At 38.8% G+C, this 27,854-nt stretch overlaps 5 protein-coding genes and 1 pseudogene across 5 annotated transcripts; 3 read left to right on the top strand and 3 right to left on the bottom strand.

Moving 5' to 3' along the window:
- Positions 1 to 2,280: 2,280 nt before the first annotated feature.
- LOC133738262 (putative F-box protein At3g16210) lies at positions 2,281 to 4,181 on the bottom strand. Its single transcript, XM_062165758.1, has 2 exons — positions 3,929 to 4,181; positions 2,281 to 3,661 (listed from the first exon to the last, which is right to left on the bottom strand). Exon 2 carries the CDS (start codon positions 3,658 to 3,660, stop codon positions 2,395 to 2,397), a length of 1,266 nt encoding a protein of 421 aa, XP_062021742.1. The 5' UTR covers position 3,661; positions 3,929 to 4,181; the 3' UTR covers positions 2,281 to 2,394.
- A 2,349-nt stretch (positions 4,182 to 6,530) lies between these two features.
- LOC133736099 (pathogenesis-related leaf protein 6-like) lies at positions 6,531 to 7,058 on the top strand. Its single transcript, XM_062163532.1, has one exon. It carries the CDS (start codon positions 6,531 to 6,533, stop codon positions 7,056 to 7,058), a length of 528 nt encoding a protein of 175 aa, XP_062019516.1.
- Positions 7,059 to 14,218: 7,160 nt separating this feature from the next.
- LOC133736097 (uncharacterized) lies at positions 14,219 to 17,787 on the top strand. The gene is made up of 3 exons (XM_062163531.1): positions 14,219 to 15,880; positions 16,026 to 17,378; positions 17,476 to 17,787. Exons 1-3 carry the CDS (start codon positions 14,219 to 14,221, stop codon positions 17,785 to 17,787), a joined length of 3,327 nt encoding a protein of 1,108 aa, XP_062019515.1.
- Positions 17,788 to 18,276: 489 nt separating this feature from the next.
- Positions 18,277 to 20,247, top strand: LOC133740982 (BEL1-like homeodomain protein 11; annotated as a pseudogene).
- Positions 20,248 to 20,426: 179 nt separating this feature from the next.
- LOC133740981 (uncharacterized) lies at positions 20,427 to 23,403 on the bottom strand. Its single transcript, XM_062168913.1, has 9 exons — positions 22,864 to 23,403; positions 22,584 to 22,742; positions 22,433 to 22,516; positions 22,017 to 22,106; positions 21,653 to 21,742; positions 21,434 to 21,577; positions 21,103 to 21,210; positions 20,908 to 20,959; positions 20,427 to 20,818 (listed from the first exon to the last, which is right to left on the bottom strand). Exons 1-9 carry the CDS (start codon positions 23,197 to 23,199, stop codon positions 20,787 to 20,789), a joined length of 1,095 nt encoding a protein of 364 aa, XP_062024897.1. The 5' UTR covers positions 23,200 to 23,403; the 3' UTR covers positions 20,427 to 20,786.
- Positions 23,404 to 24,877: 1,474 nt separating this feature from the next.
- LOC133738570 (pentatricopeptide repeat-containing protein At2g15980) lies at positions 24,878 to 27,758 on the bottom strand. The gene is made up of 2 exons (XM_062166126.1): positions 25,808 to 27,758; positions 24,878 to 25,339 (listed from the first exon to the last, which is right to left on the bottom strand). Exon 1 carries the CDS (start codon positions 27,476 to 27,478, stop codon positions 26,039 to 26,041), a length of 1,440 nt encoding a protein of 479 aa, XP_062022110.1. The 5' UTR covers positions 27,479 to 27,758; the 3' UTR covers positions 24,878 to 25,339; positions 25,808 to 26,038.
- Between the last annotated feature and the right edge of the window lie 96 nt (positions 27,759 to 27,854).

The following is a 27,854-nucleotide window of genomic DNA, read 5'->3' as shown; positions in this document are numbered from 1 at the left end:
AAGGGGATGTTAAAAGGGGTTCGTCTTAATGCATGTACCGATATATCCAGTAGACTAGTTCGATACAGTGGTAGACTAGCTCGATGCAGAGATAGATTAATTTGATATCAAGTCAAGCTAATGTACTTATGCATAGAGTCAACCTAACTCAGTATCAAATTTAGTTTACTTGATATACTGGTATATTAATATACCGTATAATTTTCAAAAGAAACATTCTTTCTTTTTAAATCAAGTAAATTAATAAACGACTTTGGTGATGGTTAGATCTGTAAGCATCTGTTCTTGGGTATTAATGAGAGAAGACTAAACGATTGTCAAATTCATTCATGAATGATGGATGAAGCTATCACAATTGATGAGGCGAAAGGTGGACATGGTCTTCCTGACTCGTTTAAAACTAATAAGCTTTCAGAGGCTCTTGCAGCTAATGATGCAGTAAGGTACTAAAAAATGGTTGGTAGCATTTTTCATGTACGTTTGTAATGTCAAAAACTAAAGGAAAAGAATGTGTTGTATATATCTATCTACTACTTCCCTGGCTAGCCATTCAAAGTTTGAAACCATTATAATATGTCAATTTAGCTCTTAACTAGACAATGATGAAGTCATTGTTGGACAACCCATTATGTGACGCAGATCTGTACGTTGAAGGATCGGTACAAACCAAGAAGCACAGTTAAGGCAGTTGAGATACTGAGGTCATGTCTAGCCGTTTACTTTGGTCTTTCCAAACCGACGAAAAAGAATGTTCACTTTGGGTAAATTCCCATATTTGCATTGCATCATCATGATCATATTATTCATATTCTGCTTCTTGAGTTGGTCAGCGCTTGGGAGTCGTTGCATAGCATCGCCAAGACATCCAAACCGTTGCCAATCTTGGGGCCAAAATGTCCCGCGGCCTAATAGAGTTAGTCTAAAATATTAATGTATCAATTCATTAATGTACTCAAGAAGAGCTCGATCAAAAGGGTTTAATATTACTAGATTTACATGAATAAGTACATATGAGGGCCCTATAAACATCCGCGTCTTACCGTCTTCAATGTTTACGTGTTTGAAATGAGAATGAGTAGAAAAATGGAATGAAAATGAATTAAAGTGGAAGAAAAATATAAATTAATACTTTACTCTTGAAGTATTGCTTGATGAATTAGAATTGAAATCAAAATCAATTTGATGAGTACAAAGTGGTTGTACAAAATAAGTTTGAGTCTTATTCACAATGTACTGTAACACTCTTATGTTGAATGAAAAAGACATAAATGAGAATTAACTCTTGAATGTACGAAGATACCCCCCACAACCCCACCACATAATTGAATTCACGAAGGAAATGAACAACTTACTTTTTAAAATGAGAGTCATTTGCATTTCGATTATATTTGTATTAATAAATACAAAATAAGTCATAAATATGAATATATTCTAGATTATATACTCATTTCAAATAAATAAACGCGTCATGAGTCACCAGGGTTGAATCTTAGAAGAAATGACAATGACACCAATATAAAGGTCTTCCACTGTATCCAAAAAAAAATATAAAGGTCTTGTGTACACCATTCACTCTTTAAGTCTTGGATATATATCAAACAATTTATAATTTTTTTTTTCTTTTTGCTTCCTTCTTCTGAATCTTCTCAAGCATTTGGATAGAACATTTATAACTCCTTCATATAAGCATTTATACCTCTCAGTCGCTCACGAGAGACTCTGGAATTTGGGGACAGGATTCGCTCTCCATCCCATTCACTAGTCCCTTTCACCATTTATAAGTCCTTCATATGCTCTTACAACCTCTACCAGCCATCACAGATGGCATTTTTTAGACCTCACTCTGAAACATTAATATGGCAGCATAGCTGAACATGACCCTTTTAACCACCACAGATGCTAAAATGGCTTGGCTTTCTATGCCAAATGATGTCACAGGCTCAATTTGCTCTCACAGTCTCACCAACTCATACAGTCTCAATTTCCAACCCTTCATAAATTACAGAGAAACTGTTACCTAATTCATTTTCTGTTTCACAAAGAGTTCTACTTCTACAAGAACAGGATGGAGGCAGCTTTATTGAAGTTTCGGTACAAACCAAGACGCACAGATAAAAAAACAGTTGAGAAATTGAGGTCAACTTAGCTGCTTATATTCACCTTTCACTGTGCACCATCTGGTCAAATTTTGATGTATACCCTAAGACCTTCTATTATATAACTATATAAAGTGATTGCAACCAAAAGAAGTTAAAGAACAATGAACAGGAGGAGGAACAATGAACAAAACCAAACATCCATTCAGAATAAATTATAAGGACCTCTTACAAATATTCCTGATACTTCTTTTCTTGATAAAAACCAATGATGAGGAAGAGAGATGTCTACCTACAACTAGGGATACAAACCCTCACAATATTCTCTAGAATCTAAACAATTAATTACCCTTTCATCGTCGAGTAAAACCAAACTTTCAATGTAAGTGTGCACTTGACTGCGGGTATGCACAGGCAACAAGATTGGAGTTCTATTAAGCTGCTTGGATTCAGGGACAAATAAAGCCAGCTGATATCTGTCATCATCATCCTCAAGAACTTCCACAAGGAGTTGATTATCCATAGTAAATCCCAAGGGGATACAGGTACCCGAACTCGGAAGAACAATAGTTTGCAACAAGATGAAAGACTGTTCTCGCAGAAGCCATACATATATATGTCCTCCGTCATCATCTTCGCATGAACAATAATCCACTTCTAGCAAGCAAATTGAATCATTGTACACTTCAATATATAAGCCACCATCCACATTGGCAATAGTCTCTGGCACCCTAAAGTGTTCAAATTCTTCATTACCCGTATCAAATGACAAAATTCTAAATACAGATGCTTCAGCGCTAACTTCCTCAGCTAGCCAATATGATACCCCATTCAAAACTGCACATTTAGCACAGGGTTTCCAATCCCAGTCTAACCGCATTACCTCGTTCATCTTCCAAGAGTTTGTACTGAAAGTATAAACCTGCACTCCCAAAGCAATCTTCACATCCAGATCACCCTCCTCGACAACATCAAAACACTGCAGCATTACCACCTTGTAGTCCTTAAGCACCGGATGGAACCCAAATGAGAGAACAGTGTCGAAACAATAATGATCCAAATGATACAATGTCGGTTGTGGAAGAATCCTGAACTTCCTGATCGACGGATTCCATATACATATAGGACTCTGCGTCACCACGTCTGAATCCGAAATACAAAGCAACCCATTACTCGAACCATATATCACACAACGCGATGCAGTCGACAAGGAGCATTTCAACCTCAAGCACTGCTCGAATCTACCTATTGTGGTCCACAAGGGGTGTTCCAACTTCAAGCACCGCTCAAATGTTTCACTAGAATAAAGATTGTACTGGCAAAGATCTGGTTCAACTGTCGAAGGGTCAACTGGGTAATTAGCAATCAGATACCTATTGGAATATCTTGCCATGTTCCTACTAAGATGGTTGCCAATAAAACTCGAGCTGCGAATCACATCACGCCAGGACTTGGACACACACTTAAACCGAATGAGGGACTTCACCGGTAGCCTAAGCAGGATTTCAATCAAGATTTCTTCAGAAATGAAAACAGGATTGCTCTTCCTGCTTTTGTTTACCATCCTGAATCAAAATATTGTTCAACAAACACCCAAAAAAAAAAAACCCAATCACTACTTATTACAGGTAATGAGCAATATAGAGGGTATCTAATCGTGTGTGTTATAAACAAAGATTAAATCTTTAGCACAACCCATTAAAACCCATAAATATAGAAGACATATAATATTACAGTAATTATTTTTTTCTGAATCAGATACCAAATATGATGACTTAGATCTGGGATTGTAGAGGCAGTAACGGTAGAGTAATGAAAGAAAGCAATAATACCTGAGAATGAGAAGAGGTAGAGTGTTGTGGGGGTGAAGTGAGAGATCTCTTGATTTTTGTTGTGAAGAATAAGGCAGAGAAGAGTAGAGAAAGATGAGGCTATAAATCTGGGGAGTGAGATTTGATTTGCAAGTTTCGGAAGAGTGATCTTCTTGGTTTGAGCGAGAGTGACAGTGACTGACTGACTGTGGCGGTTCATGTCTGGGCCTCGGAACTGTTCGTTTTGGTTTCTTTTGGGCCTTACCCTTTTTGAACTTCTTCTATGATCTACCTTGAATTCGTAACTTGTTAGTTTTCGGAAAAGAAGAGAAAATTGTGAGTTCCATTGTCTCCATGTTGTTGTTTTTTTTCTGGGTCTGCGATGATCTTCTTGGTTTACGTTGGTTCTTTCCTACCCTAGCACTGGATTCTGAAAGGCTATCCTGCCATTAAGTGATGATAAGTCTAGTTTGAATAGTTTAGTTTAAATCTTAAGATGTTCAACTGTTTTTTAACCCAAGTGATCACTAATAATAAATAAAAAAGATTTTGAACTAAAATAAACTTTTTTTTGGATTAAACCTAAATTTAGTTTAGAAAATCATGATTTATTTGCATTGTTCTTCTTTAGTTCTTAGGGTTTGCTAGGCAAACGCTTTTGTTTTCTGCATTTCAAGTTTGGGTAGAGAATGAGCCACAATGGCTCTCTGATGTACTCACTGATGTATGCATCTAAGTTGCTTAATATGTGCAATTTCTTTCTAAAAAAATGTTCCTAGGATTTGCTGTAAGTGAGGGCCTGCACTTGTATAGCCATAAACAACCTTATCTAGGATCATTTGTTAATTAGAAATAAAATTGTAATGCTAAGGTTGAAGGATGGAAATCTACCACGTGACATTGTCATGTGGTGATCGGGGCAAATAATATAACTCGAATTTAGTGTGGACCTTTCAGGGGGTGGAAAAAAAAACATTAAAAGACCAATAAAAAATAGGGATTTTGTCCATTTACCCCATTTTTAGGGATTTTTTTTCCCACTTACCCCATTAAGTTTTTTTAATTCCCTCTTACCCAAAACACTCTAAGGGGGTCTTCCCTAATACCCCATTAAGTTTTTTTTTTTTGTTTTTCATTTTTTTTAAATACCATTTTACCCTTACCTCTTTGTTACTTAAAGAGAGAGAGAGAAAATGGAAGAAGAGAGAAACCATAGGAGACTTCGCCGGAGCCGGTCACCAGCCGCCGGAATCCGGTCACCGGCTGCCACCCACCGGACTTTTCTAAAAACCTCTATTGCCCCCAATAGACGTCTATTGTCGCCAAATAGAGGGGCAATAGAGGTCTATTGCCCCCCAATAGACTTTTCGATTATCGAAATGTGAACTAATTTTTCTAAAATACTTTGATTAAAGAAAAAAAAAATTACATCAATTCAAAACGTCTATTACCCCCAGTAGACGTCTATTGGGAGGCAATACACGTCTATTGCCCTCGATAAAACTTTTTTTTTTCTTTCCTTTTGGACCTTCTGGCCCCTATTTTACCAAAAAAGTAAAAAGGAAAAAAAAAACAAGAGGATTGCAGCTCAATCATAAAAAAACAAGTCAAGGTATGGACTATATGGAGGATGAGTAGGCTCCAATCTTCAAAGATTCTCTAATACTAGTTGTTGCAAGTCCATACAATAGATAATTAAAGAAAAAGAAAAAGAAAAGGAGAGAAAAAAAAAAAAAAAAAAAACGCAACCATCAGAAATCTGCCAAAAGAAAAAAAAATCAAACCAATCGGCGATCCTAATGGCTCCGATTGCGGCTGGAGAGTGAGGTGAGTGAGGCCAGCAACTCACCAGCTCCAGAAACTCCCGCTTCTCCTTGCCTCTTTAGTGGTGGCGCTCATCTGCTTCATAACCTGGTCGATCTCGGCCTCGACGAGGCTGCCGGAGATTGAGGCGAGAAGCTGAACGACGTCGTCCGAGATTTTACGGGAGCGGGAAATGGTGTTCGATGAGGAGGCGGAGATCCGGTGGGGAGACCACTTCGCCAAAACTGACTTTGCCGGAACACCAGGGCCACGGCTTCTCCGACGGCCTCGTTGCTCACATCCCCGACATCAACCTCGTCGTCGACGACTGGGCTCCATTCTGAAGCTCGAAGGCCTCCGACAGGTCTCTTCTGCGGCATCGACGCAGGCGTGGACAAGGACGGGAGAGAGAGAGAGAGAGAGAGGAGATAGAGTGACATTAGTTGTAAATCTTTAATTGGATTGAGGGCAAAATGATAATTTTTTGTGAAATTGTGTTTGTGAGAATAAAAAACTGTTGTTGGGGTAAGTGAGAAAAATTTAGCTCATTTTGGGGCTTTTGGTCAAGGACCCAAAAAAATAAGTATAAGTTATATAGACCAATAAAATCAACTCATAATGGTGCAAATTAAAAGTGAACAGATTCTCTGTTTAAGGTATTTGATTCTTTTTGTTTTAACCAAATCTAAAGATCACATAATTTAATATCCTGATTTCGTCTTTAATGCATTTGTTTTAACCTTTACAAAACAAATGCCATATCCCTCTATAAATATGCTCAATCTCGTTGTCCCATTACATACTGCATAGAGGAAAAAATATGGGGTTTAGCAAGCTTTTCTTTGGTGTATGCTGCTTAGCAGTAATCATTATATTTCATGTCTCTCAAGCTACAGTAATTAACAATCCCAACCAAGGCTTCATTGATGAACAGAACAACAATCCCAACCAAGGCTTCATTGATGAACACAACAAAGCTCGAGCAGAGGTCGGTGTTGGTCCAATCACATGGAACAACACAGTAGCAATGTACGCACAAAAGTATGCCGATTCAAAAATTGAGACCTGCGAAATGGAGCATTCTGGAGGACCCTATGGCGAGAACTTGGCTGAAGGTTATGGTGAAATGACGGGTGCGCAAGCTGTGAAGTTTTGGGTGACAGAGAAGCCTAACTATGACCGTGCCTCTAACAAATGTGTTAATGATGAATGTTTGCATTATACACAAGTGGTTTGGCGCGATTCTGTTCGTCTTGGTTGTGCTAGGGCCAAGTGTAAAAATGGGTGGGTGTTTGTAATTTGTAACTATGATCCTCCTGGTAACTATATTGGAGAGCGTCCCTATTAGAAAATGTTATATATTTATTGCCGAATATCTAATTAATTATAATAAAATATGATTTTTTTAATTATATCAACAACTAGTATTTTGTGAGTCGAACTCATGACTTCCCACTTATAAAAAGGAGATGTATGCTATTAGATCAAATTGTACTGGGCTATAAGATATGATTTTATATAATGTTTTACTTTTTTCTTTGATATAGTGTTTGGAGTTATGATTCCTTATGATCAACAGTGTTAAATACAATAATAGCAAATTAAATGAGAAAATGAAGCTAAAACGCGACGAGCAGATTCCGAAGTAGTTTTCTTCCTTTTTCTTGTGAATGATCACTTGCGTCTTTGAGGAACAAATATTTCTCTTCATGTACAAATTTCTCAAAGATACCAATAATTATGAGGTTTGGCTTTCTATCTTAGCTGCTTTCTTGTAAGAAAAAGGTTTATCTAAATTTAAGGGATTTATTGCTTTTCAATATCATGAAGTCTGCTGTCTTTCTGATAGCCTCGGCGTGTTTCAGAGATGAGGAGAAGGGCGATTTCGTTGTGGCTTTAAACAATGCCATATGGGAGAACGGAACAGTGTGCGGTGACTTTTATGTAGATAGATGTGTTTGGACAACAAATCGTGTATCCTTTCCTTGTATTGATCAGAATGATACTCTACTTGTTTGAATTGTTGATCATTGTGAAACAGAAGATTTGCGCAACAATCAATCTTTCCAAAGATGCTTTCAAGTTTATTGCTCATCTAAAAGCTGGGAGAATCCAAATTCAATACTATAAATATGATAAATCAGTGAATTAGTTAGATATTTCTCTTTAGTGTCATATATTTGAAGTTCTAGATACGTAAGGTGATCATCCTCCATCATGCACCATTGCTTTGTAAGAATCTGGAGGATATATATAATTTGTAATATGGGATTTTCCTAATTGTCCGTACGTTTTTCTTGGTTCCCTTGACTAGTCGGGGATGCTTTAGGTTTTGCCCGTCATTGTACTTGGTTGCTTTTTTTGTTTCTTCTCCTGTTAGTATATAAATGAATAGGTTTCTACTCCCTTTAGCTCAGACAAACCACTCAGAAAATGTGCGACTCAGAAGGTAACATAAAAGTTTGAATGAATGCTTCAACCATCGGAGGCACTTAATTTCCATTAATAAAATCAATGACTTTGGTAACAGCCTGTTCAACTGCAGCAGTTACTGCGACCAAATTTTGCATGAATTCTTATGCAGTTGGTGTTAGTATAAGAATTTTGAGTATTAGCATTCCCTATACAAAACAATGAGTCATAGGCCTATACAAAACAATGAGTCTTAGGCCTAGGTTAGAACTGTGTGAGTATTTGAAGTAAAGACTAAAGTGATTGAATCACAAGATGAAGATCAAGACCCCAACTGATCCTAGATGATTCTCTGAAAAGGTAATTCATTCATTTCATCTCATATAGCATGGTTGTTTCTTGTGTGATTGCATGCAGGGATTGAAGACTGTGTTTCAATTCCGAAGTAGTCTGAAAGGTATTTATGTGTGATTAATGTTAGTTTGTCATTATGGACGAGTTTCAATTGAAATCAATCATATATATGATTTATAGGATTGCATTTTATTTGATTGATTTGGTTAGTTATGCATAGCATTTTATTTAGGGATGAAAATCAGTTTTTATTACCTAGATATATTAGGAATATTTCTTTCTTAATAGAAATCAATTAGGTCTAGAGTTTTAAATTCCATTGGGCCCCGTTTGGATGGCAGGAAATCATGGTATGAAATGGGAATTAATTTCATTTTCCATTCAGATGTGTTGTTTGGTTGTAAATAGAGATTGGAAAGGAAATAAAAAATGAGATTTGACTGGAAATTGACTCCCTCATAAAGCCTGAATTGAATTACCTAGTTAGGGGTGGTATTCTAATTCCATTTCTCCCTGTCAAAGGCAAAATTACATAAATTGCCCCTCTAAAAAAATTAAATTCCACCGCCATTATTCTTTTCGGGATCATAGTTCCTGCTATTGGATCAGCTTATATATCGCATAACCCTTCTTCTCCCTACAACTGCCGTCGTCTTCTTTAAGCAATTTGTCGAAGTCTTCTACTAACAAAGGTAATCTTCTACAGAATTATTTTTGTTATTTTTTATTTTTTATTTTTTATTTTTTAATATATGCTCTTCAAATTCCTTTCTTCTGCTCCTGAAGGAAGAAGATGATACATCAAGAATATGATTATCTTCTTCTTCAGATCTGAGCAAACAATATACAAGTTTTTCATTTATGATTATCTATTGTTTTATGTATGTTTTGATCAATTTTGTGGGATTGTTATTGGATTACGAATGATAGAATACCTGTTTCAGTGAATATGAGTTCTTATTGGTTGTTGTGTCTGGTGAAAAGTGAGTTCAAAGGTCGATTTTCTCTCTATTTTATCTGTTCATCTGGAATAATTGTACCTATTTTTTTTGTTCTTTATCATTTGAGTTTGACGTTCATTTGATTACAAGATTAGAAACACTATTATGTTTATATAACATGAATCATTTGTTTAGGCCAGTAGGGATCTCAAAATCTAAGGGCTTAGTTACTAGAATTTGGGTTTTCTAGTATATACATCAAATCATCAATCTGTTGTTTCTGAAAGTGATCTGATTTGCTTTTTGAGGAAATAATCTAGTGTTTATAATTACTTTAGTTTCAGCTGCATTGGGCTATCTATTGTGTTTAATTTGTTGGTTCTTTATGTTTATCAGAATGTGAATCATGTAATGCCCAGCTAATCTTGATTTCCTATTATTTACAATTATGTTTTCTAACCTTGCAGCATGGCACGTAGAATTGTGCAAAGAAGGGAAAAAGTTAAGCTTGCAATTTCGGTGGTTTTTTGTTTTGATGTTATATTTGTACTTTAAATTAGTAAAAGGGTGTTATTGGAAATTACAATTTTCTATTTCATTCTTATGACTTACCAAACACTACGATAGGAATGGAAAAATTAATTCCAGAATTTAATTTCCAATATGTTCCAAACACCCACATGGAAATTCCAAAACCTATTCCATTCCATATCAGTTTGGAAAGGAAAATAAATCCTTTTCCTGTTTCGACATTCCGGCCAACCAAACGGGGCCTTGGAGTGTGTTTGGATGAGGGAAAAAATTGATGGAATTTAATTGAAAGTGAGGATTTCATAATTCCTAAAAACCAACCAATTCCCTCGTTTGACATTATCAGATTGGAAGTTTTAAATTTCTCTATAGAAAAAAACGAAGGAATTCATTATTTAAATTCCCCACTTCAATTTTCACCAAAATAGGTGTCATCTAGAACTCCTTTGTAGTATTCAATATTTATTTCCAAAACAAGGTTTTTTTCTATTTTATTTTTTTATTTTTTTTAAACTTTCTTAATTTATTACACATTTCAAATCCTAAATAGATACAACCAAACAATAAAAATTGCAATTAATGAAATTTTTTTTTGAGAGGAAAGACGACAGACTATATTAAATGCAAACTAAGGAGTACATGGAGCGATGCAAAAGCATCGAAAGAAAATAAAAAAGCATAACAAGATGCACAGACGCATCTAAAATGAAGAAAAACAATAAAGGATAACAAGATGCACAGACGCATCTAGAATGGAAGGTAACCAGGATGTGACTTGTGCCGAACGACATCGCTGCACTGCATATGTCACGAGAGCAGTGTAAATGTAACAGTAACCGTAACCGAAATCAGTGATATGATCACCTAGGTGAGGTGATTCGCTCACCAGGAGTTCGAAAGTAACCGAGGGTGTCAGAAACTCGAAAATTAGCAAACGAACTCCTAAGAACCAGAACCAATACCAAATCAATATGAGTAGTTGTCTTGGATCCAAGATTCGGATTTGTGTGCCACCCGGGTCCCAAATACGGATCCAAATTCGCCCCGAAACAGAGTTCGAAGCGGATGCCTCAGAATCAACAAAAGCCCAATCCCGATCAGAGCTGCTCTGGGCACCCAACCTATTGGAAACCCAAGAACAGGCCCAGCTGAGACTGCTCTGGACACCCAGGTGACTGGGCATCCCGCCGGATCGGACTGCCATGCTGCCATCTCCTCCGGAAGCAAAACGTAGCGCCGCCTTCGCTTGAGAGAAGAAAGCAAACCGGAGGGAGAAACCCAGCAACGGTGGACTCCACCGGCGCCACCCGGACCTTTCTGCCAGACCACCAGAAGACCAGGATTGACCACCACCAGAAGAAGGAGAGGCCTGCCAACCTAGCATGATAGAAGCCATCTGCAGAGAACCACCAGCCCAGACCGACCTAGTAAACCAGATCGGACCCAGCCAGCAATCACCTCTGGATGCCTTCAACCTCCCAAATCAGATTGCATCCCAACCTCCTCTGTCACCGGCAACCACCGCCAAGCCTGCCCGTCCACCATCGCAGCAACATCGATGCCCTGCGAAAAAGAATAAATAGATCCAGGATCCCAAATTCGAATTGCCGCACACAAATCCATTCTGGAGAAAGCTCTCCTCCGGCAAATATCTCTCAAGCAATCGGACTCCAGAAAAGACTTCCTGTTAGCACCACAAAAGTCCGAGAAGCAATCCAAAAAACGGATACCACAACCCATAGGTTGAACAGAGGGGAAGCACAACCTCGAGGAGGGCGATAGACAGGCGTCACGAGGAGAAGGAGACTCATCGGAGGCCAAGGTTCGCAACGAACAAAACCCTAAAGCTAGGGTTTGCCGCCGCCAGAGAGAGAGGGGTAAAGCTCTCATCTTAAGAAAATTTTAGCCATGGCTTTATCTGCAATTAATGAAATTTTAGATATATGGAGTTATAAATTCCATCATTTATAAATTCCTACAAATTTCACAATTGTCTCATCCAAACGCATTGTTGATGTCTTGGGATGTTGGCTGTGCATACAAATAGGAGAAAAATATTTTCTTTCTTCTACGCTTCTGAAATATAATCGTCCATTGTTAGTTGAGAGAGTTTTTTTCATTCATAGTACCTCCGTCCATTATTCCGTTAAAAAATGTCTATGTGGCGGTCATGTGACACTCATGTGAGTAAAATAGTAATGGTAAAATAGTATATTCATTCATAATTAAAATTATAAAATTTAATATTTTTTTGAACAGGATATTGATTTTGTCAGATTCAATAGCCATAATTATGGGCTAGAGTCTAACATGCACTGGAATAGGAAACGGACAAGTTCCGAACTCTACCAAGCAAATGCAAACCCATTACAAGACTGTTTAGAGCTCGCTTAGAAGCGAGCTTATAGTACAAAGAACAACTCTGTGTCTCCTAGGGCAAACTCATATTCTAACCTCCCATTAGCCAATCACGCAATTGTGGTACCAACAGAACGCTACTTCCTAGCAAACAAATAGGAGCCAAATCCTTGTCCATAAGCCGCTTGACAGCCAATCTTATTTCAGATAATTACCAACTCCCGAAGCAGTCATGATCCGAAACGATTGGTCCAGGACCATAAATCGACCCAAAAGCCCAAGCATGTCCACCTCTTAGGCTAGGCCTACCCTCACCACTAAGTGATAAATGAGGGTGGCAAGACACCCTCCTTACAAGCCCATACAATAAAGCCCAAAAACCCCAGCCCAAACCCGAGTGAAATGGGCAGAAGCCCTAATCCCCTTATGCCATTCCATCACCGCCGGAGCCAGACCTTCAGGTGGCCGGCCTTTCCAGCCCAGCATCAATGAGTCTACCCACTGGCAATCAGAGCAAGAACCGGCAAACCCACTGACTGTCGTTCCAATCTCGTGTAATGTTCCGTATCTTAATTTACCTGTTTACTAGTCATCTGGACGGTAAACGATAACTATTTTCACTTTTTACTTTGTTTCGATACTTTTAGTGGCCCTAAAAGTTGACTTTTGGTTCAGGTCAAAATTTGAGAAAATGTTCTTCATGAAAGTTGTAGAGGATGTTAAACCGAGCGTGTGAATATGTGGTATGCTTAAATCGGAGTTCGTATGCAAAAGTTATGGCCAAAATACTAAAATTACTGTTTATAGTAACTTTCTATATATAGAGAAAGTACTGTAGTAAGTTTCCATATTTTTCCAGAAACTTACCGAGCTCTCCCTCTTTCTCCTCTCCACTCCCCTTCGCGGGGTCTTCTTTGTCCGGCCATATAAAGATTTTTCCTTCTTTCTTAATAGAAATCAATTAGGTCTAGAGTTTTAAATTCCCTTGGAGTGTGTTTGGATGAGGGAATTTAATTGAAAATGAGGATTTCATAATTCCTAAAAACCAACCAATTCCCTCGTTTGGCATTATCAGATTGGAAGTTTTAAATTTCTCTATAGAAAAAAACGAAGGAATTCATTATTTAAATTCCCCACTTCAATTTTCACCAAAATATGTGTCATTTAGAACTCATTTGTAGTATTCAATATTTATTTCCAAAACAAGGTTTTTTTCTCTTTTATTTTTTTTTATTTGTTTTAAACTTTCTTAATTTATTACACATTTCAAATCCTAAATAGATTTAAAACGTAATGATAAATCATTATCAAGTACAGAGTTCCTAACATAAACCTTGACTCTATATACATTCGAACTCTTTGACCTAGCCGCGCGTGCGACCTAGGGTTTCCTCTTCTTCTTTTTGGAGATCAGCGTTATCTTCCATCCTTGTGCTTGGATATTCTAAGTTGGAATTGCAGAGGCATTTGCAATACCACTACTCTGAGGGCTTTGCGTGATTTGATCGCTCAAAATCAACCTCAAATAGTCTTCTTATGTGAGACAAAGATCAGTCAAATTGGGGATTTTAAGGCCCTGCATCGTTAATTAGGGTTTGCGCACTACAAGGAGGTCCTGAGTGATGGACAGTCTGGGGGTTTGGGTTTCTTTTGGACAGAGGATATTACGGTGCAAGTACGTACTTTCTCGTCGCATCATATAGATTTGGAGGTTAGTTCTGGACCTGGTGAACCGCGTTGGAGGCTTACAGGCTTCTATGGCTATGCCAGAACTTGTGAGCGTGACCTGTCCTGGCAACTTATCAGAGATCTATGTGATTTTGATTCTCTTCCTTGGGTCATCATTGGGGATTTTAATTAAATTTTGAACAATGGAGAGAAAACTGGAGGTCCAATCCGTCCTGAAAGACAAATGCGTGGCTTTAGGGAGGCCTTGAGTTATAGTGAGTTGATTGATTTAGGGTTCCAGGGTGCTAAAATGACTTGGTGGAACTCTGAGACTCAACTCTGGTTGGATCGAGCGGTGGCTACGGCAAGTTGGAGTGATGTTTTTGGATTTTCTAGGGTTAAGCATCTTGCTCCTAGTGATTCTGATCACACACCCATATTGCTTCAAGCTAGCAGTGTGCCGTTGCCAAAGAGACCAAGAAGACATAGATTCAAATTTGAATCTTTTTGGCTCCAGCATGAGGAGTGTGATCCTTTGGTGCTAGAGAAGTGGCAAACTGATTTTGAAGGAGTCCCAATGTTTGCTTTGACTAGAAAGATCATGTGTACAAGGCGTGCCCTGGAATCTTGGCAGCAACAAACCTTCAGATTTCGGCAGCAACAAATGATTGAAGTTCAAGGGCGATTGGAATTCTTGATGGGAGAGCAATTGACCGTGGAACTTCATGAAGAAAATAAAACTCTTATGGCTTCACTGCAAGACCTGTTATCACAAGAAGAGGCCTTTTGGAAACAACGAGCTAAGGTAATATGGTTGCAAGAAGGTGACCGAAATAGTGGTTTTTTTCACCAAAAAGCAGCGAATAGAAAGAGGAAAAATGCTCTTTTGGGTTTGTTTGATGCTGATGGAATTTGGAGAGATGATGATGATGGTATGGAAAGTGTGGTGACTTCTTACTTTTCGAAAATGTTTACTTCCTCAGCTCTAGATAGTGAGGCGGTGGATCTCACTCTGGCTGCAATCCAGCCTTGTGTTACTGCTGAGATGAACAAACAATTGTGTGAGCAATACACAGAGGAGGAGGTGCGATGTGCTTTATTCCAAATGTATCCGACTAAGTCCCCTGGACCTGACGGTATGCCACCTTTATTTTTCCAACACTATTGGGATTCTATTGGTAAAGATGTGATTGCTGCTGTTCAAAGCTTTTTGCATACAGGATTATTACTTAAACAAATAAACTTCACGCATGTTTGTTTGATTCCCAAAGTGAAAAATCCAGAGACTATGGGGGATTTGCGACCGATTGCTCTTTGTAACGTAATCTACAAGTTATGTTCTAAGGTAATTGCTAACAGATTGAAGGTGTTTTTGCCTTCTCTTATCTCTTCCTTTCAAAGTGCATTTGTGCCAGGAAGATTGATTACAGACAATATTTTAGTGGCAAATGAAGTCGCTCACTTTGTGCATAACAAGAGGGCAGGTCAGGATGGGTACATGGCTCGGAAATTAGATCTTAGTAAGGCTTATGATCGAATGGAATGGGCTATTTTACGCAAAGTGTTGGTGCGGTTTGGTTTTGCACAGAATTGGATTGATGTTGTTATGCAGTGTGTTACCTCAGTAAGGTATTCCTTTCTGGTCCGGGGTAAACCTAGAGGCTATGTGATTCCTTCTAGGGGTTTGAGGCAAGGTGATCCTCTTTCCCCTTATTTATTTCTATTTGGCCTGGAGGGCTTCTCTGCATTGCTGCAACAGAAACAGCGTTTAGGATTGCTTCCTGGTATTGCTATTTGCCAGAATCCCCCGAGAGTGAATCATCTGTTATTTGCAGATGATAGTATGCTTTATGCGCAAGCTACCCCTGAGGCCTGCTTTCATTTTAAACATCGAGGTGATCAAAGTGTATGGAAGAGCTTCTGGTCAAGTGGTGAATTTCAACAAGAGTTCAGTTGCGTTTAGTAAAAATGTTGGAGAGCCAACTCAAGGTTCAGTGGCTCATTTGCTTGGTGTAGTGATTGTGGAATCACATGAAAGGTATCTTGGCTAGCCTACATACGTGGGACGTAAGAAAACTGCTACATTTGAATATATCAAGGAGAGACTTGGGGAGAAGCTGAAACTTTGGCAAGGAAAATTGCTCAGCGGTGCTGGGAAAGATATTTTAATTCGAGTTGTCGCTCAGGCTCTTCCTAATTATGCTATGAGTGTGTTCCAACTTACAAAAAAAATTTGTGAGGACCTTGAGCAAATGTGTGCAAGGTTTTGGTGGGGAAGTTCCTCCGATAAACGCAAAATCCATTGGAAGAAGTGGGATGATTTGTGTCATGCTAAAGAAGTAGGTGGACTGGGGTTCAGAAGCTTATCTGAATTTAATATGTCTATGCTTGCCAAGCAAGCTTGGAGGGTGATTTCAAACCCTGAGTCTTTGGTGGCACAGTTGTATAAAGCACGTTATTATCCAGATGGCAATTTTTGGAATGCTGATGCGCATGCTACACCTTCTTACTCTTGGCGTAGTCTATTTGCTACAAGGGAGTTTATTCAAACTGGTGCTTTTTGGCAGGTGGGGACTGGACATAATGTTTCGGTATGGAACGATGCTTGGATACCCAAGCTACCTTCTCATAAACCTCAGGTTGCTTTAGTGAGTCAACCAGATGTACAGACAGTGAATGAACTGATTATACCTCCCAATAATTGGGATGAGCACAAGGTACGCTCCATCTTTGTTCCTGATGAGGCTGCAGCTATTCTTTCTATTCCCTTGACTACTAGGCAACCCGAAGATAGACTGACATGGCATTTGGAGAAAAAAGGTATGTTTACTGTCAAATCGGCTTACCGTTCTGCTAAGATGCCTAGTTCTGCTAAGGTCACTGCTTGGAAAATTTGTCATAACATTTTGCCCGCTATGGATCGATTAGATTCTAGACATGTGGAATTGGAGTCTCAAGTTTGCGTGTTGTGCAATGTTGAAACTGAAACTATTATTCATATATGCCGTAACTGTACTTTTACAAGGGATGTTTTTAGCTCTAATGCCAGCATAATGGGGTGTTGTTTGGGGTCTGCTACTGATGAGTTGGATGCCTTGAGTTGGTTACATTATTGCTCTGACAAATTATCTAAGACTACTTTTACTCGGCTGTTATTTTTGATTTGGGGAATATGGAAAGAAAGGAATGCTAGAGTATGGGATCATAAAATCACCTCAGCTTGTGATATAGCTCTCATGTCTACTAGCAGACTCAGTAATTTTATTTTTCACAACTCCAAGGTGCAACGAGTTCAAGGTGTGGGACGACATATGAAATGGAAGGCACCTCCTCAAGGTTGGGTGAAGTTGAATTTTGATGGGGCCTATAATGTTGGGACTGGACGAGCTGCTGTGGGTTTTTTGGTTAGGGATGCACAGGGCACTTTCTTAATTAAGGGGTGTTGGTAAAATAGTACATCATGTTCAATCAGCTGAACATGCTGAGCTTTTGGCTTGTAAGGAAGCAGTTTCTTTTGCGGTGGAGCAGGCTTTACAACCTATTATTTTTGAGACAGACTGCTTGGTCGTGCAGCAGCAGTTGGCTCATAGAGATGTTCAGAACACATCAATGCTTGGGAGACTTTATGATGATGTCAATGCTGAGTTACAAATCATGACCAGTTCAAGATTGGTTTATACTAGGAGGGAAGCAAATAAAGATGCGCATACTCTGGCAGCTTATGCTGCTGCACAAGACCAGAATTTCTTTTTTTCTTCTAGTCCTTCTTTTATTCAATATGTAATTGATGCTGAAAAGCATGATGTACCCTGAGTTTGTTTTTGCTTATCAATAAAGTATAACCTCATTCAACTCAAAAAAAAAAAAAAAAAAAAACCAACTCCAATAAGCAACAGCTTAATTAATTATGTAACCTAGTGGGAAAAAAAAACAGCTTAATTATGTAATTTTTGAAATAAGCTACTTTATTTAATTTACGAAACACAATTTTGCTACTCTACTCAAGTAAATTTTTGTTAACCTGGGTCTATATATAACAGGTTACAAGATCACATTCAACAGGATAAAGCACATGTCTAAGTTGATTTGGCATATACATAGTACAATGTACTCCGTAAAGTAAATTACTGATTTCGATTAACAAACTAGTAAACTATCCTTGGTCATTCAGATTTCAGTCAAAAAAGAAAGACAAACTAGTAAATTAGAGTCTTTCTTAGATATCAAGACGATTGTATACAACAAAGAACACATTTTCATGTTGATATGAAGTTATTTAAAGATAAAACACCCTGCCTTATTTTGTTATTTGTCATGCCTTCCCTTTTTTTAATCAACCTTTCTGCCACCGACTCTTGCTATTAGATGAGCTACACTATACACTATAAGAAGAACAACATCTGCACAAAGAACACCCTTCTGTAACCTCGATTTTCTTCCGAACTGACATCTGTAATCTTTATTTCCTTCATTACTGACTAGACAAGTTGACAGCCCTTTAAATTTAGTACATTTTAGCCTTCAAATTGTGGTCAACAATGGTTTCACAAGACTCACCCCCAAGCCAAGCCTCAAGTATTCTCCACCATTTCATTGTCTCAGACTCCATGGCAGCTCAAAACCACATGGAAAACCAACACCAGCTTGATGCTGCTTACGCCTCTAATTTTCGAACCAGCACTAGCACATACCCTCAGTCTCTTGGTTAACTCCCCAGCATTCATTCTCTTGAGGAGAGAATTAATGTCTAGATCACTAGACCTTCTTCATGCTCCTCCAATAGTCGCGGCAGAGGGATCGGATCATATGAGCCACACAAGGCTTCTAATGGACCAGCACCAAGCACTCTCACTGTCCCTTGGCTCACAGATGCTTCTACCTCCTAGTTCTCATTCTGCTCATTATGTGACCGATGACTATTCGTTCATGGGGAATGCGCTTGCTTCGTCTTCAAGCTCACTGAATCAGCAGTCTTTGGCAGCAGTCATTGGAAATTTGAGATATCTAAAGCCAGCTAAGTCACTGTTAGAAGAGATAGTTAGTGTTGGTGGAAAGGCAGTTGATATCAGCAGTGAAAAACATGTTGGGAAAATGTATGGTGGAGGTAGGAGAGGCTCAATGGGCCTTTGTTCTGAATTGAAAGCAGAGTTGTGCTGCAATGGCCTAATGTCAGCTGATAAACATGAATTTCAATCGAAAATCGCAAACCTCATCACCTTGCTGGAAGAGGTAGTGCATTGTCTATAGTATATATGCTCTTGATTCTTGATTATTTGGAAGGGTTTTTGTGTGGGACTAATTACTTTTGGTTTTCTATTTTGAGCAGGTTGAGGACAGATGTGAGAAGTACTACCATCAAGTGGAAGAAGTGATGTCATCATTTGAGATGGTAGTAGGTGCAGGAGCAGCAAAGTCTTACACAGCTCTGGCTCTCAAGGCCATGTCCAGGCACTTTGGCAGCTTAAGGGATGCAATAAGTCACATATATATGCAGAAAAGCGAAAGTTGATGCAAGATTTTCCGAAAGTGAGCAGCGGACTCGCGCAACTCAGCTTGTTTGATCGAGAGTGTAGACAGAAGAGAATGTCCCTTCAAAAGCTTGGGATTATCCATGGCCAAAGGCAAGCAGCTTGGAGACCAATTTGAGGGCTGCCTGAGACCTCGGTGGCAATTCTCCGCACTTGGCTTTTCGAACACTTTCTTCATCCGTAAGTCATCAATCCCAATCTGATTAGTAACTTGCCCTTTCTTTGACGTTGATTCAAAATAGCTAAACTGTATATGGTGTATTTACTAATGGTGCTCATACAGTTATCCTTATGACTCTGAGAAGCTAATGTTGGCATCACAAACAGGCCTGTCCAAGAACCAAGTAATACTTCCTAACAGTTTTGTCTACGTCCTGATTTCCATCATATGTCATCACTTTCTTATAACCTGGTCTAACTATGTGATCATGTCAATATCATCATCAAATAAATGTCTGTTTCTGGTTTCAAATTGGTTCATAAATGCACGGGTTCGGCTTTGGAAACCTATGATAGAGGAAATGTACAAAGAAGAATTTGCGGATTCTTCACAAGACTCGAATTCAGTACCGGTGAAAATAACACAGATCACACAGATGATTAAAGGGGAGAAGAATTAGATTGGACTGTCATTTCAAGTCTGAGTTATCTATTTTGGCAGTGATTTCAAGTGTGAAGTTCAATGTTAAAAGTTACCAACCTAGAAAGAGTTAGAAGGTTGTTTTGTGAAGTTGATCAGCAACTCTTGGAAAGTAGAGGGTTCGCTGACATGTACTTTGAACTACTAATTATATTTAATTTTGAGGCTCATATTAGTATTGAGTTATTTGCGCAAAGACTCTAAATGCTGAAGATCAAAAAGTGATAACTGCTCCATGGACGTGAAAAGATATATAGAAACTCCAAAAGAACCTTATTGCAATGTGAAAGAACTATGAATAATGCTGGTAAGAGTTTTCATATTCCGCTCCGATCGTTCCCTCTATAAAAAAAAATTCTACGTCTTTCTTTTTCAAAGGCTAGTAGCTTGTCAATCTGAATGTCACTTGTGTAACGAGTTATTTGATCCTGGTGTACCTGGCTCTACATCCACAGAAGCTTCAGTTTTGCAATTGAATCATGCCTTGTGATGTTTGATTCTATGCCTGAGGTCACACTGTAGCAAGTACCAAGCCACATTCTCAGATTAATACGAGGGAAGCCAAAGAATCCTCTACTCATCAGGGTTTCATGATATCATATTTACGAACCCAGAACATAACCAGCAACAGACTATCGTTTTAACTACTTCCCAGACTCTTCCTGGACTTGACCATCTGCAAAAAGAACAAGTACCATTAGCTCATTTGAACGTTTAAAGAATCTAGTAACTGCATAAATGCAAAGTCAAATTTGAAAAGCCCACCGGCAAGAGTGATCGCTAAGTTTGCTTGAGCATCTGCCTCAGAATTTAGCTCCTTTACAGGAATACAAGAACATGTCAGAATGTTATAAGCAGCCCCAATGGCAGTAAACTTGTCAGATATGAAGGCAAATAATATATGCATGCAATTAACAAGATTATCCACAAAAAGTACCATAGAGGAGACAAAGAGAATACCCTAAGAACATGACTGATCTTGAAGGAGACAAATCCATCCTTCAGTTTCTTCACCTCTTCATACAAAGTAGACAAGTTCTGATTTTTCACCTGCCATAAACCCTGAACCTGTGCCAGTAACCTTTATCAGTTACATATATACATTATATCAAAGAAATTGTTTTAACCTAAGATGCCATCTTAGTACACCAATCAATATTGTTAGCAAAGGTCCAGGGGTTCATGAAAACCATTTCAAAACAGAAAAAAGTATAGAAAGATGATAATTGATGACCATGAATCAGAGATGACACAAACTGCTTGAGAAGCAGAAAATATCGACATAACCAACCTGCATACAGACGAGCTTGGAGTCACCTTGAACAAAAATCCTGGAAAAACCTTTTTTAAGCGCATATTTTAACCCTAAAATAACAGCTCGGTACTCAGCAGCGTTATTGGTTGCAACACCCAGACCTTCACGTAGTTTACAGATCTAAAAGAATTACATGGTCAGGGCTTTAAAAGAATCAAAAGGAACAGAAATAAATCCCAAAGCTAAAATTCATACCAAGGTTCCATCATCTGCTCGCAGTACAGCTCCAGCACCAGCTGCTCCAGGATTTCCTTTTGATGCACCATCAAATTGAAGGGTACAGCCCTACAATTGTAGCATGGACACATTAGTATTGTTCCTTTTTTTCTGGTTTGGGGGGGGGGGGGGGGAGAGCACTCAAGTCAAGGGGTACACACACAAATGCTGTCCTTTTTTTCAGCATATTTTGCTGTATTTGCATCAGAATGAAATACAAACGACCTTTACAGATACCAAGGACAACATAGATGAAGCGGAAAAAAAAATGGGGACGGCCTAGGGGATGACTAAAAAATAAATAAAACTAGTTTTTCCAACCATCACCAGGACTTGAACTTACACGGCCAGAAGGGGGGACTTCAACTTCAGCCTTTTTCTTGGCCTGCTTTCTGGAAGGAGTATCTGATACAGAAGTTGAAACAATTACTTCCTACAAAACATTAGAAATTGTGTAAACTAAACGCAGCCATATGAAAGTCCATCCACCACATATGAAGGAATATACTCACATAGTAATACTATAATCAACCAACAACAGCACAGCAATAAGTTGTAGCCACATTATATGCACCTCATATACATAAATAAACTTAAAGATTGAAAAGGGATAAACAAAGATACAACACGGAGACACAAGAAAACTAACAATGCCAAAGAACACAATAAAATCTTCACTACATAGTCAGAAATGCATGGTTGTTAATTTTCTTAAACGACAGCATTCAAATTCAGCAGCTGTTATGATTCCAAACTCACCGCATTTTCTGTTTCAGCCTCTTGGTGGGATCTCTTCTTGGCTGCAGTCTTCTCAGACGTTTCGCCTTTTGAAGATGCTGGATCCTAAAATGCCAAAGAAATTACATCACATTAAATCCGAAACAAGAACTAGCAAGTAGTCGAATCTTACTCCAAGAGGACAGTCCACAAGCTTGCCAAAAAGCTCATCTTTCATATCTGCAGCTGAAATAGTGTAAAGCGCATTCTGAAGTCCACAGGAAGCAAGATATTGCTCATCCTTCTTAGGCAAAGAGTACCCTTTGTACACACTCATTGGAGGATCACATATCTAACACACCCAATTCAAACAAAAAGATCACAAATTTACCCAATTCAATTCAATCACTCAAAAGTCAAAACACAAATGAGAGCAGAGTAAATTCTTTAGGGTTTAGGGTTTAGTAAATTACTGAAGAAGCTTGCTCAGCTTGGCAATCAGCGAAGCTCTTATAGACACCGACGACGTTTCCTTTGCGGACTACATAGAATGCGTCCTTTTCCGGGTCCATAACTCGTTTGGGTCCTGACTTCTTCTTCCGCGGCCGAGACGACGTCGCTTTGCTCTGCGACGAGTAGAGCTGAGTCCGCAACCTCGAAACCGCCGATTCGAAGCTGATTAGCTTCACCCCAGCGTAGACGTCCAATTTTCGCTTGCAGGGTCCGTACAGAGCACCGGTCCCGAATGAACGACCTGCCGTTCGGAAAATCGCCGCCGTGTACGATGAGACCTGCGACAAGCAGTTCATTCCACGCCGTTTCTGTAGTGACAGGGAAAATGCGGAGGCTTTGAAGGTTTCGGGTTTTTCGCCGGGTTAAAAACTCTCTGGCCCAGTGTGGTCTATACTAATAGTCCGGGGCTGTCAATTTCGACACGACCCGATAACACGACTCGAAACCCGTACAAAATAAAGCGGGTTGAACTTGAACAATCCAAGCAACTCTAGTCTCCCTTTCATATCTATAGGTAATAGATACGAAATATCATGTCATATCTATAGGTAATAGCTTATCCCTTTCTTTAAAAATAAAATATCATGGACAATGCAAGCAACTCTAGTCTCCTCTCCCTGGAAAACAAAGCAAAGGATACGAATTGGTTAGAGAGAGGCTTGTATTATGGTTCAGTATATTTTAGTTTCTATACCCTCGTCCACATCTAAGCAAATAGGAATTTTCAACTTTCATAAACAATTCCTTTGTTTCTATAAAACTAAAAGTATAGAAATATACAAATGATCAGGACAGTAAAAGAATCAGATTTCCAGTCATATAAGAAACCATGAGGGTCATGAGAAAATCTAGCTGCAGCATTAACCATCGGTGATGCTATACTATTACATGATTCCCGTCAGGTCAACAGAAAAACTGTAATAATGATAGAATCATCTAAAGTTTCAAATATTCCGTGGTGTGAATATCTGCACACCCGAACCTAACATCTGCCTTTTGAGTCATTCTGTTTCCTAAATTACTTTTCATATTCTGTATAAGCATGATTCATGGTTTCAGTTTTAATGCATTATTAGCTCTCTCAGTGATTAGGTTTTCCTTTGAGTTATGATTCTCTTTTAGTTCACTTTTGCTCACCATTTAGTAAAAGCAAGCTTGGTAGCTAGAGCTCTGTCATGTTGTTAATTTCCAGATTTCTTAAAAGCAAACATCTGTGCATTAAAACAAAACCAGCTTCAACTAAATACCAACAAACTTGACTCATGTACATGGGACACAATCTATAAGCTTCAATAAAGCAAAGTAATATGCCATTAAGATCAACATCGTAGCACCAACTAAAGGACGCAGTAGCAATGAGAAAAATACAATCTGGCATTTTTGTTGTTCAGTACCAACTAAAGGACGTAGTATGTAAAGCTTCAGTATATATTGTTATCAAAAACTCATAGCAGTATGATTACTTAATATTTCTTAACTTTAAACGAAGCAAATAGATATCTACTTTGAGGTTGGTAAAAAATTAAGGAAACGAAAAGAAAACCAATATTTTTTAGGAGAAATTTGTATATGCAGAGATTACCAAACTCTCTATACTAATATTAGTAAAAGAAAGCAGCTACCAAACAATTGTTCATATAAATAGTGTTCAGACTGAACTAAACATGACTACAAACAATAAATCAATAATTATGAACTAAAATCATTCAACAGAAAATAGTTGTTTTTACTGTTATTTATCTCAGATTGAAGAAATCAGTTCAAAATTTTCAAATTTATCATCCATCAGATTAATCTACAAACCATCAATCATAATGTAAACTTTATGATTAAAATTGCAAATGTTACATCAAATGAAAGAATCAAAATCCCAAATTTTATATCAAATGTGGGAGATGAGATTCAGATTTCAGTAGAGAAACTAGTAAACTATCCTCGATCATTCAGATTTCAGCCAAAAAAAGAAAGACAAACTAGTAAATTACAGTATTTCTTAGATATGAAGACGATTGTATACAACAAAGAACACATGTTCGTGTGCACTCAGATAAAATTGTACATTGTACAGTTCCTTGCTGCATATCAGTACCTAAAAAGCTAGGGAAGGACCCTAGAACATACAAAAGTTCACTGATATGATGAAGTTAATCAAAGATAAAACACCCTGCCTTGTTTTGTTATTTGTCATCCCTTCCCTTTTTTAATCATCAACCTTTCTGCCACCAACTCTTGCTATTAGATGAGCTACACTATACACTCTAAGAAGAACAACATCTGCACGAAGAACACCCTTCTGTAACCTTGATTTATTCCGAAATGATTTCTGGGATTTCCTTTTCACTGACGGTTGTAATATTTATTTCCTTCCTTACTGACTAGAGCACTTGAATTGTATCAGCTAGGATGGCTGCTTTGTCATTTTGGGTCTGTCTGGATCTGCATTTTACAAGAATGCAAGTAAATAAATAAGAAAATAGATATGCACCATGAAAATTTGCAACCATTATATGAAGGCAGAACTTAGAAGGGCATCAGTGAGAAAAATAAAGCCCTGACCTCAGGTATCCATACATCATGACCATACTACCCGTGATTATAACAATGATGAATTCTCCTTTATAATTTTTATAATTATAACAATAACAATTACTCTGAACCTCCCAGAAAACTAATCTACTATCTATCACTCATATACAACTAATATAAATATAGGTTTCTTTGAAAATAGTGAAAGAGTGAACCAGAGAACTCCTGACATCTCATATAACAATTATAAAAGTGTCATCCAGTGCCAGTGACAAAACTTCTACACATCAATCATAACAGCAAAGCAGTGTGACCAAATGAATGCATACTAGATGGATTTCAAAATAGGACTAATCATTTAGTATGAATGAACTGTACCTAATACATTTCCCAACTCAAGAAAATGCTCATTCAGTCGATCCTTCCTCAATATCTCAAAGAATCTTCCTAGCAGCTAGACCATCCTTAGTTTCCTCTTCAGTCCTTTAACAAATTGTAACTGTGATACCATACATCATTCACTGAATAGAGAGTAATCCACCAATTTCTGGAGTGCCATGATCGTCAACTGCTCAAAAGGTCATGTGCAGTTATCATGTTATTGATTATCTAATCCGCAATCCCACACACCTGAGTATCCAACATTTCATTCCTCAACAATTCTGCTACTTCCTTGTTCCCTTCTTTCATATATCCACTAATAAATGCACTATAGATTTCAGAATTTGGTTTAAACCCTTTACCAACCATCTGAGCCTGAAGCTTAAGCGCTTCTTCCAACTTTCCCTGCTCACACAACCCTCCTATCAAAAACTCATACGACTTCTCCCTCGGACAAAAACCATAGTCTATCATTGCCGCTCTCATAACCTCCAAGGCTTCTAAAACCCTGCTCTCATCACAAAGCCCTCTAATCAACTCATCCACAGTTAAACTCTCGGCCCTAAAATCCTTCCTAAGCATATCCTTATACACTAGCATTGCTTCATCAATTTTCCCTATTTTACAGTACCCTCTAACCAGATGCTCGCAAGCAGCACCACTACTCTCTATCCCACTCAATCCCATTTGTTTGAAAAACTCTTCAGCCGTTTCAATCTCTCCAACTCTGCAAAACCCCCCAATCATAGTGTTGTAAGCAACAGCATCAGGCTCCACACCCTTACCTCTCATTTCTTCCCACAACTCCTCCGCTTTACTCATCGCCTCGTCCTCACAATAAGTCTCCATCAAAATGCTGTAACTATAAACATCAGCACAGCAACCAAACTCCGGCATTTGGTCCCAAATCTCCTCCACCATCTCCACCGCCCCGTCCTGATAAAACCCCAACATCAATTCATTGAAAGTCTGCACATTCGGCCTAGCTCTCGCAACCCTAACCCCACCATCCAATCCGAAAACCTCTCTGTAAATCTCATAACCCGCCCACGCACCTCGAACCTGCATTACGCACCGAAGCAGACTGTTGCAGGTGTTCAAACCAGGATTGATGCCGCGACTGAGCAACATTCTAACAATCTGCATTGCCGGGTCGATTTTCTTGGACTCCAAACAAGCTCTGATCAGGTAATCAAACACGAACGGCGCCGACCCGCATTGCCGGTAAGTCTTGACCAGGGCTTCGAACACTTGCAGAGGCTCCGAAACCCGAATGGCGTCGCGGATGAGGGAATAGGCTTGGGATTTGAGGCGAGAGCGGGCGAGGATGTGGATGGTGGTGGAGAAGGAGAGGAGGTTGTGGTTGTTGTTGTGGTTTTGGGTCCATTGGAAGAAGCGAAGGACGAGGTGGGGATTGTTTTTGATGTGGAGGGCGATTTGGGAAAAGTCGGTTGGGGTGAAGCCGGAAGGGTAGAGAGTGCGGAGGTAGCCCCAGCGGGACTTGGATCGGAGGTGGGTTAGGATGGAGACGACGGAGGGGATTAGGGGGTTGGGTTCTGGTGGGGTTTGATCGGACGGCGCGGAGGAGAAGTGGGAGAGGCAGAGGAGGGGGTTGGGTTTTGTAGCTGGGAAAAGACGAGAGCTTTTGAAGATTTGAACTGCCGCCATTTGAAGAGGAGAGGAAGGTCTTGAGTTTCAAGAGTGATAAACTGAAATAACTAACAGTTTCTACATGTGTTTCTGAGCTAGTGTCACAGCTGACAGGCTCCAAGGGTACAAATTGTAATTTGATGTTACCCATTTCTTAATCTCTCCTTTGTTATTTTCTTTCAGGGTTTGTGATTAGAAATTCTCTTGTTTTGGTTTCTTTTGAGTTTTGAGCCTTGTAGTTCTTTTCTCTTTTAAACTTCTTTAAGCCATCTTTTTGGGAAAGATAAAGTGTGAAAAAAAAAAAAAAAAAAAATTTGTTTTACCATTACTCCTTGTTGTTCTTGTTGATGATCTTCTTTGGTTGCTCCGGTTCCTTTTGTTAGGAGCCTTGGCA

Source organism: Rosa rugosa, chromosome 3 (assembly GCF_958449725.1).
Source record: "Rosa rugosa chromosome 3, drRosRugo1.1, whole genome shotgun sequence".
Classification (NCBI taxonomy): Eukaryota; Viridiplantae; Streptophyta; class Magnoliopsida; order Rosales; family Rosaceae; genus Rosa; species Rosa rugosa.
This window is presented reverse-complemented; position numbering and strand designations above follow the sequence as displayed.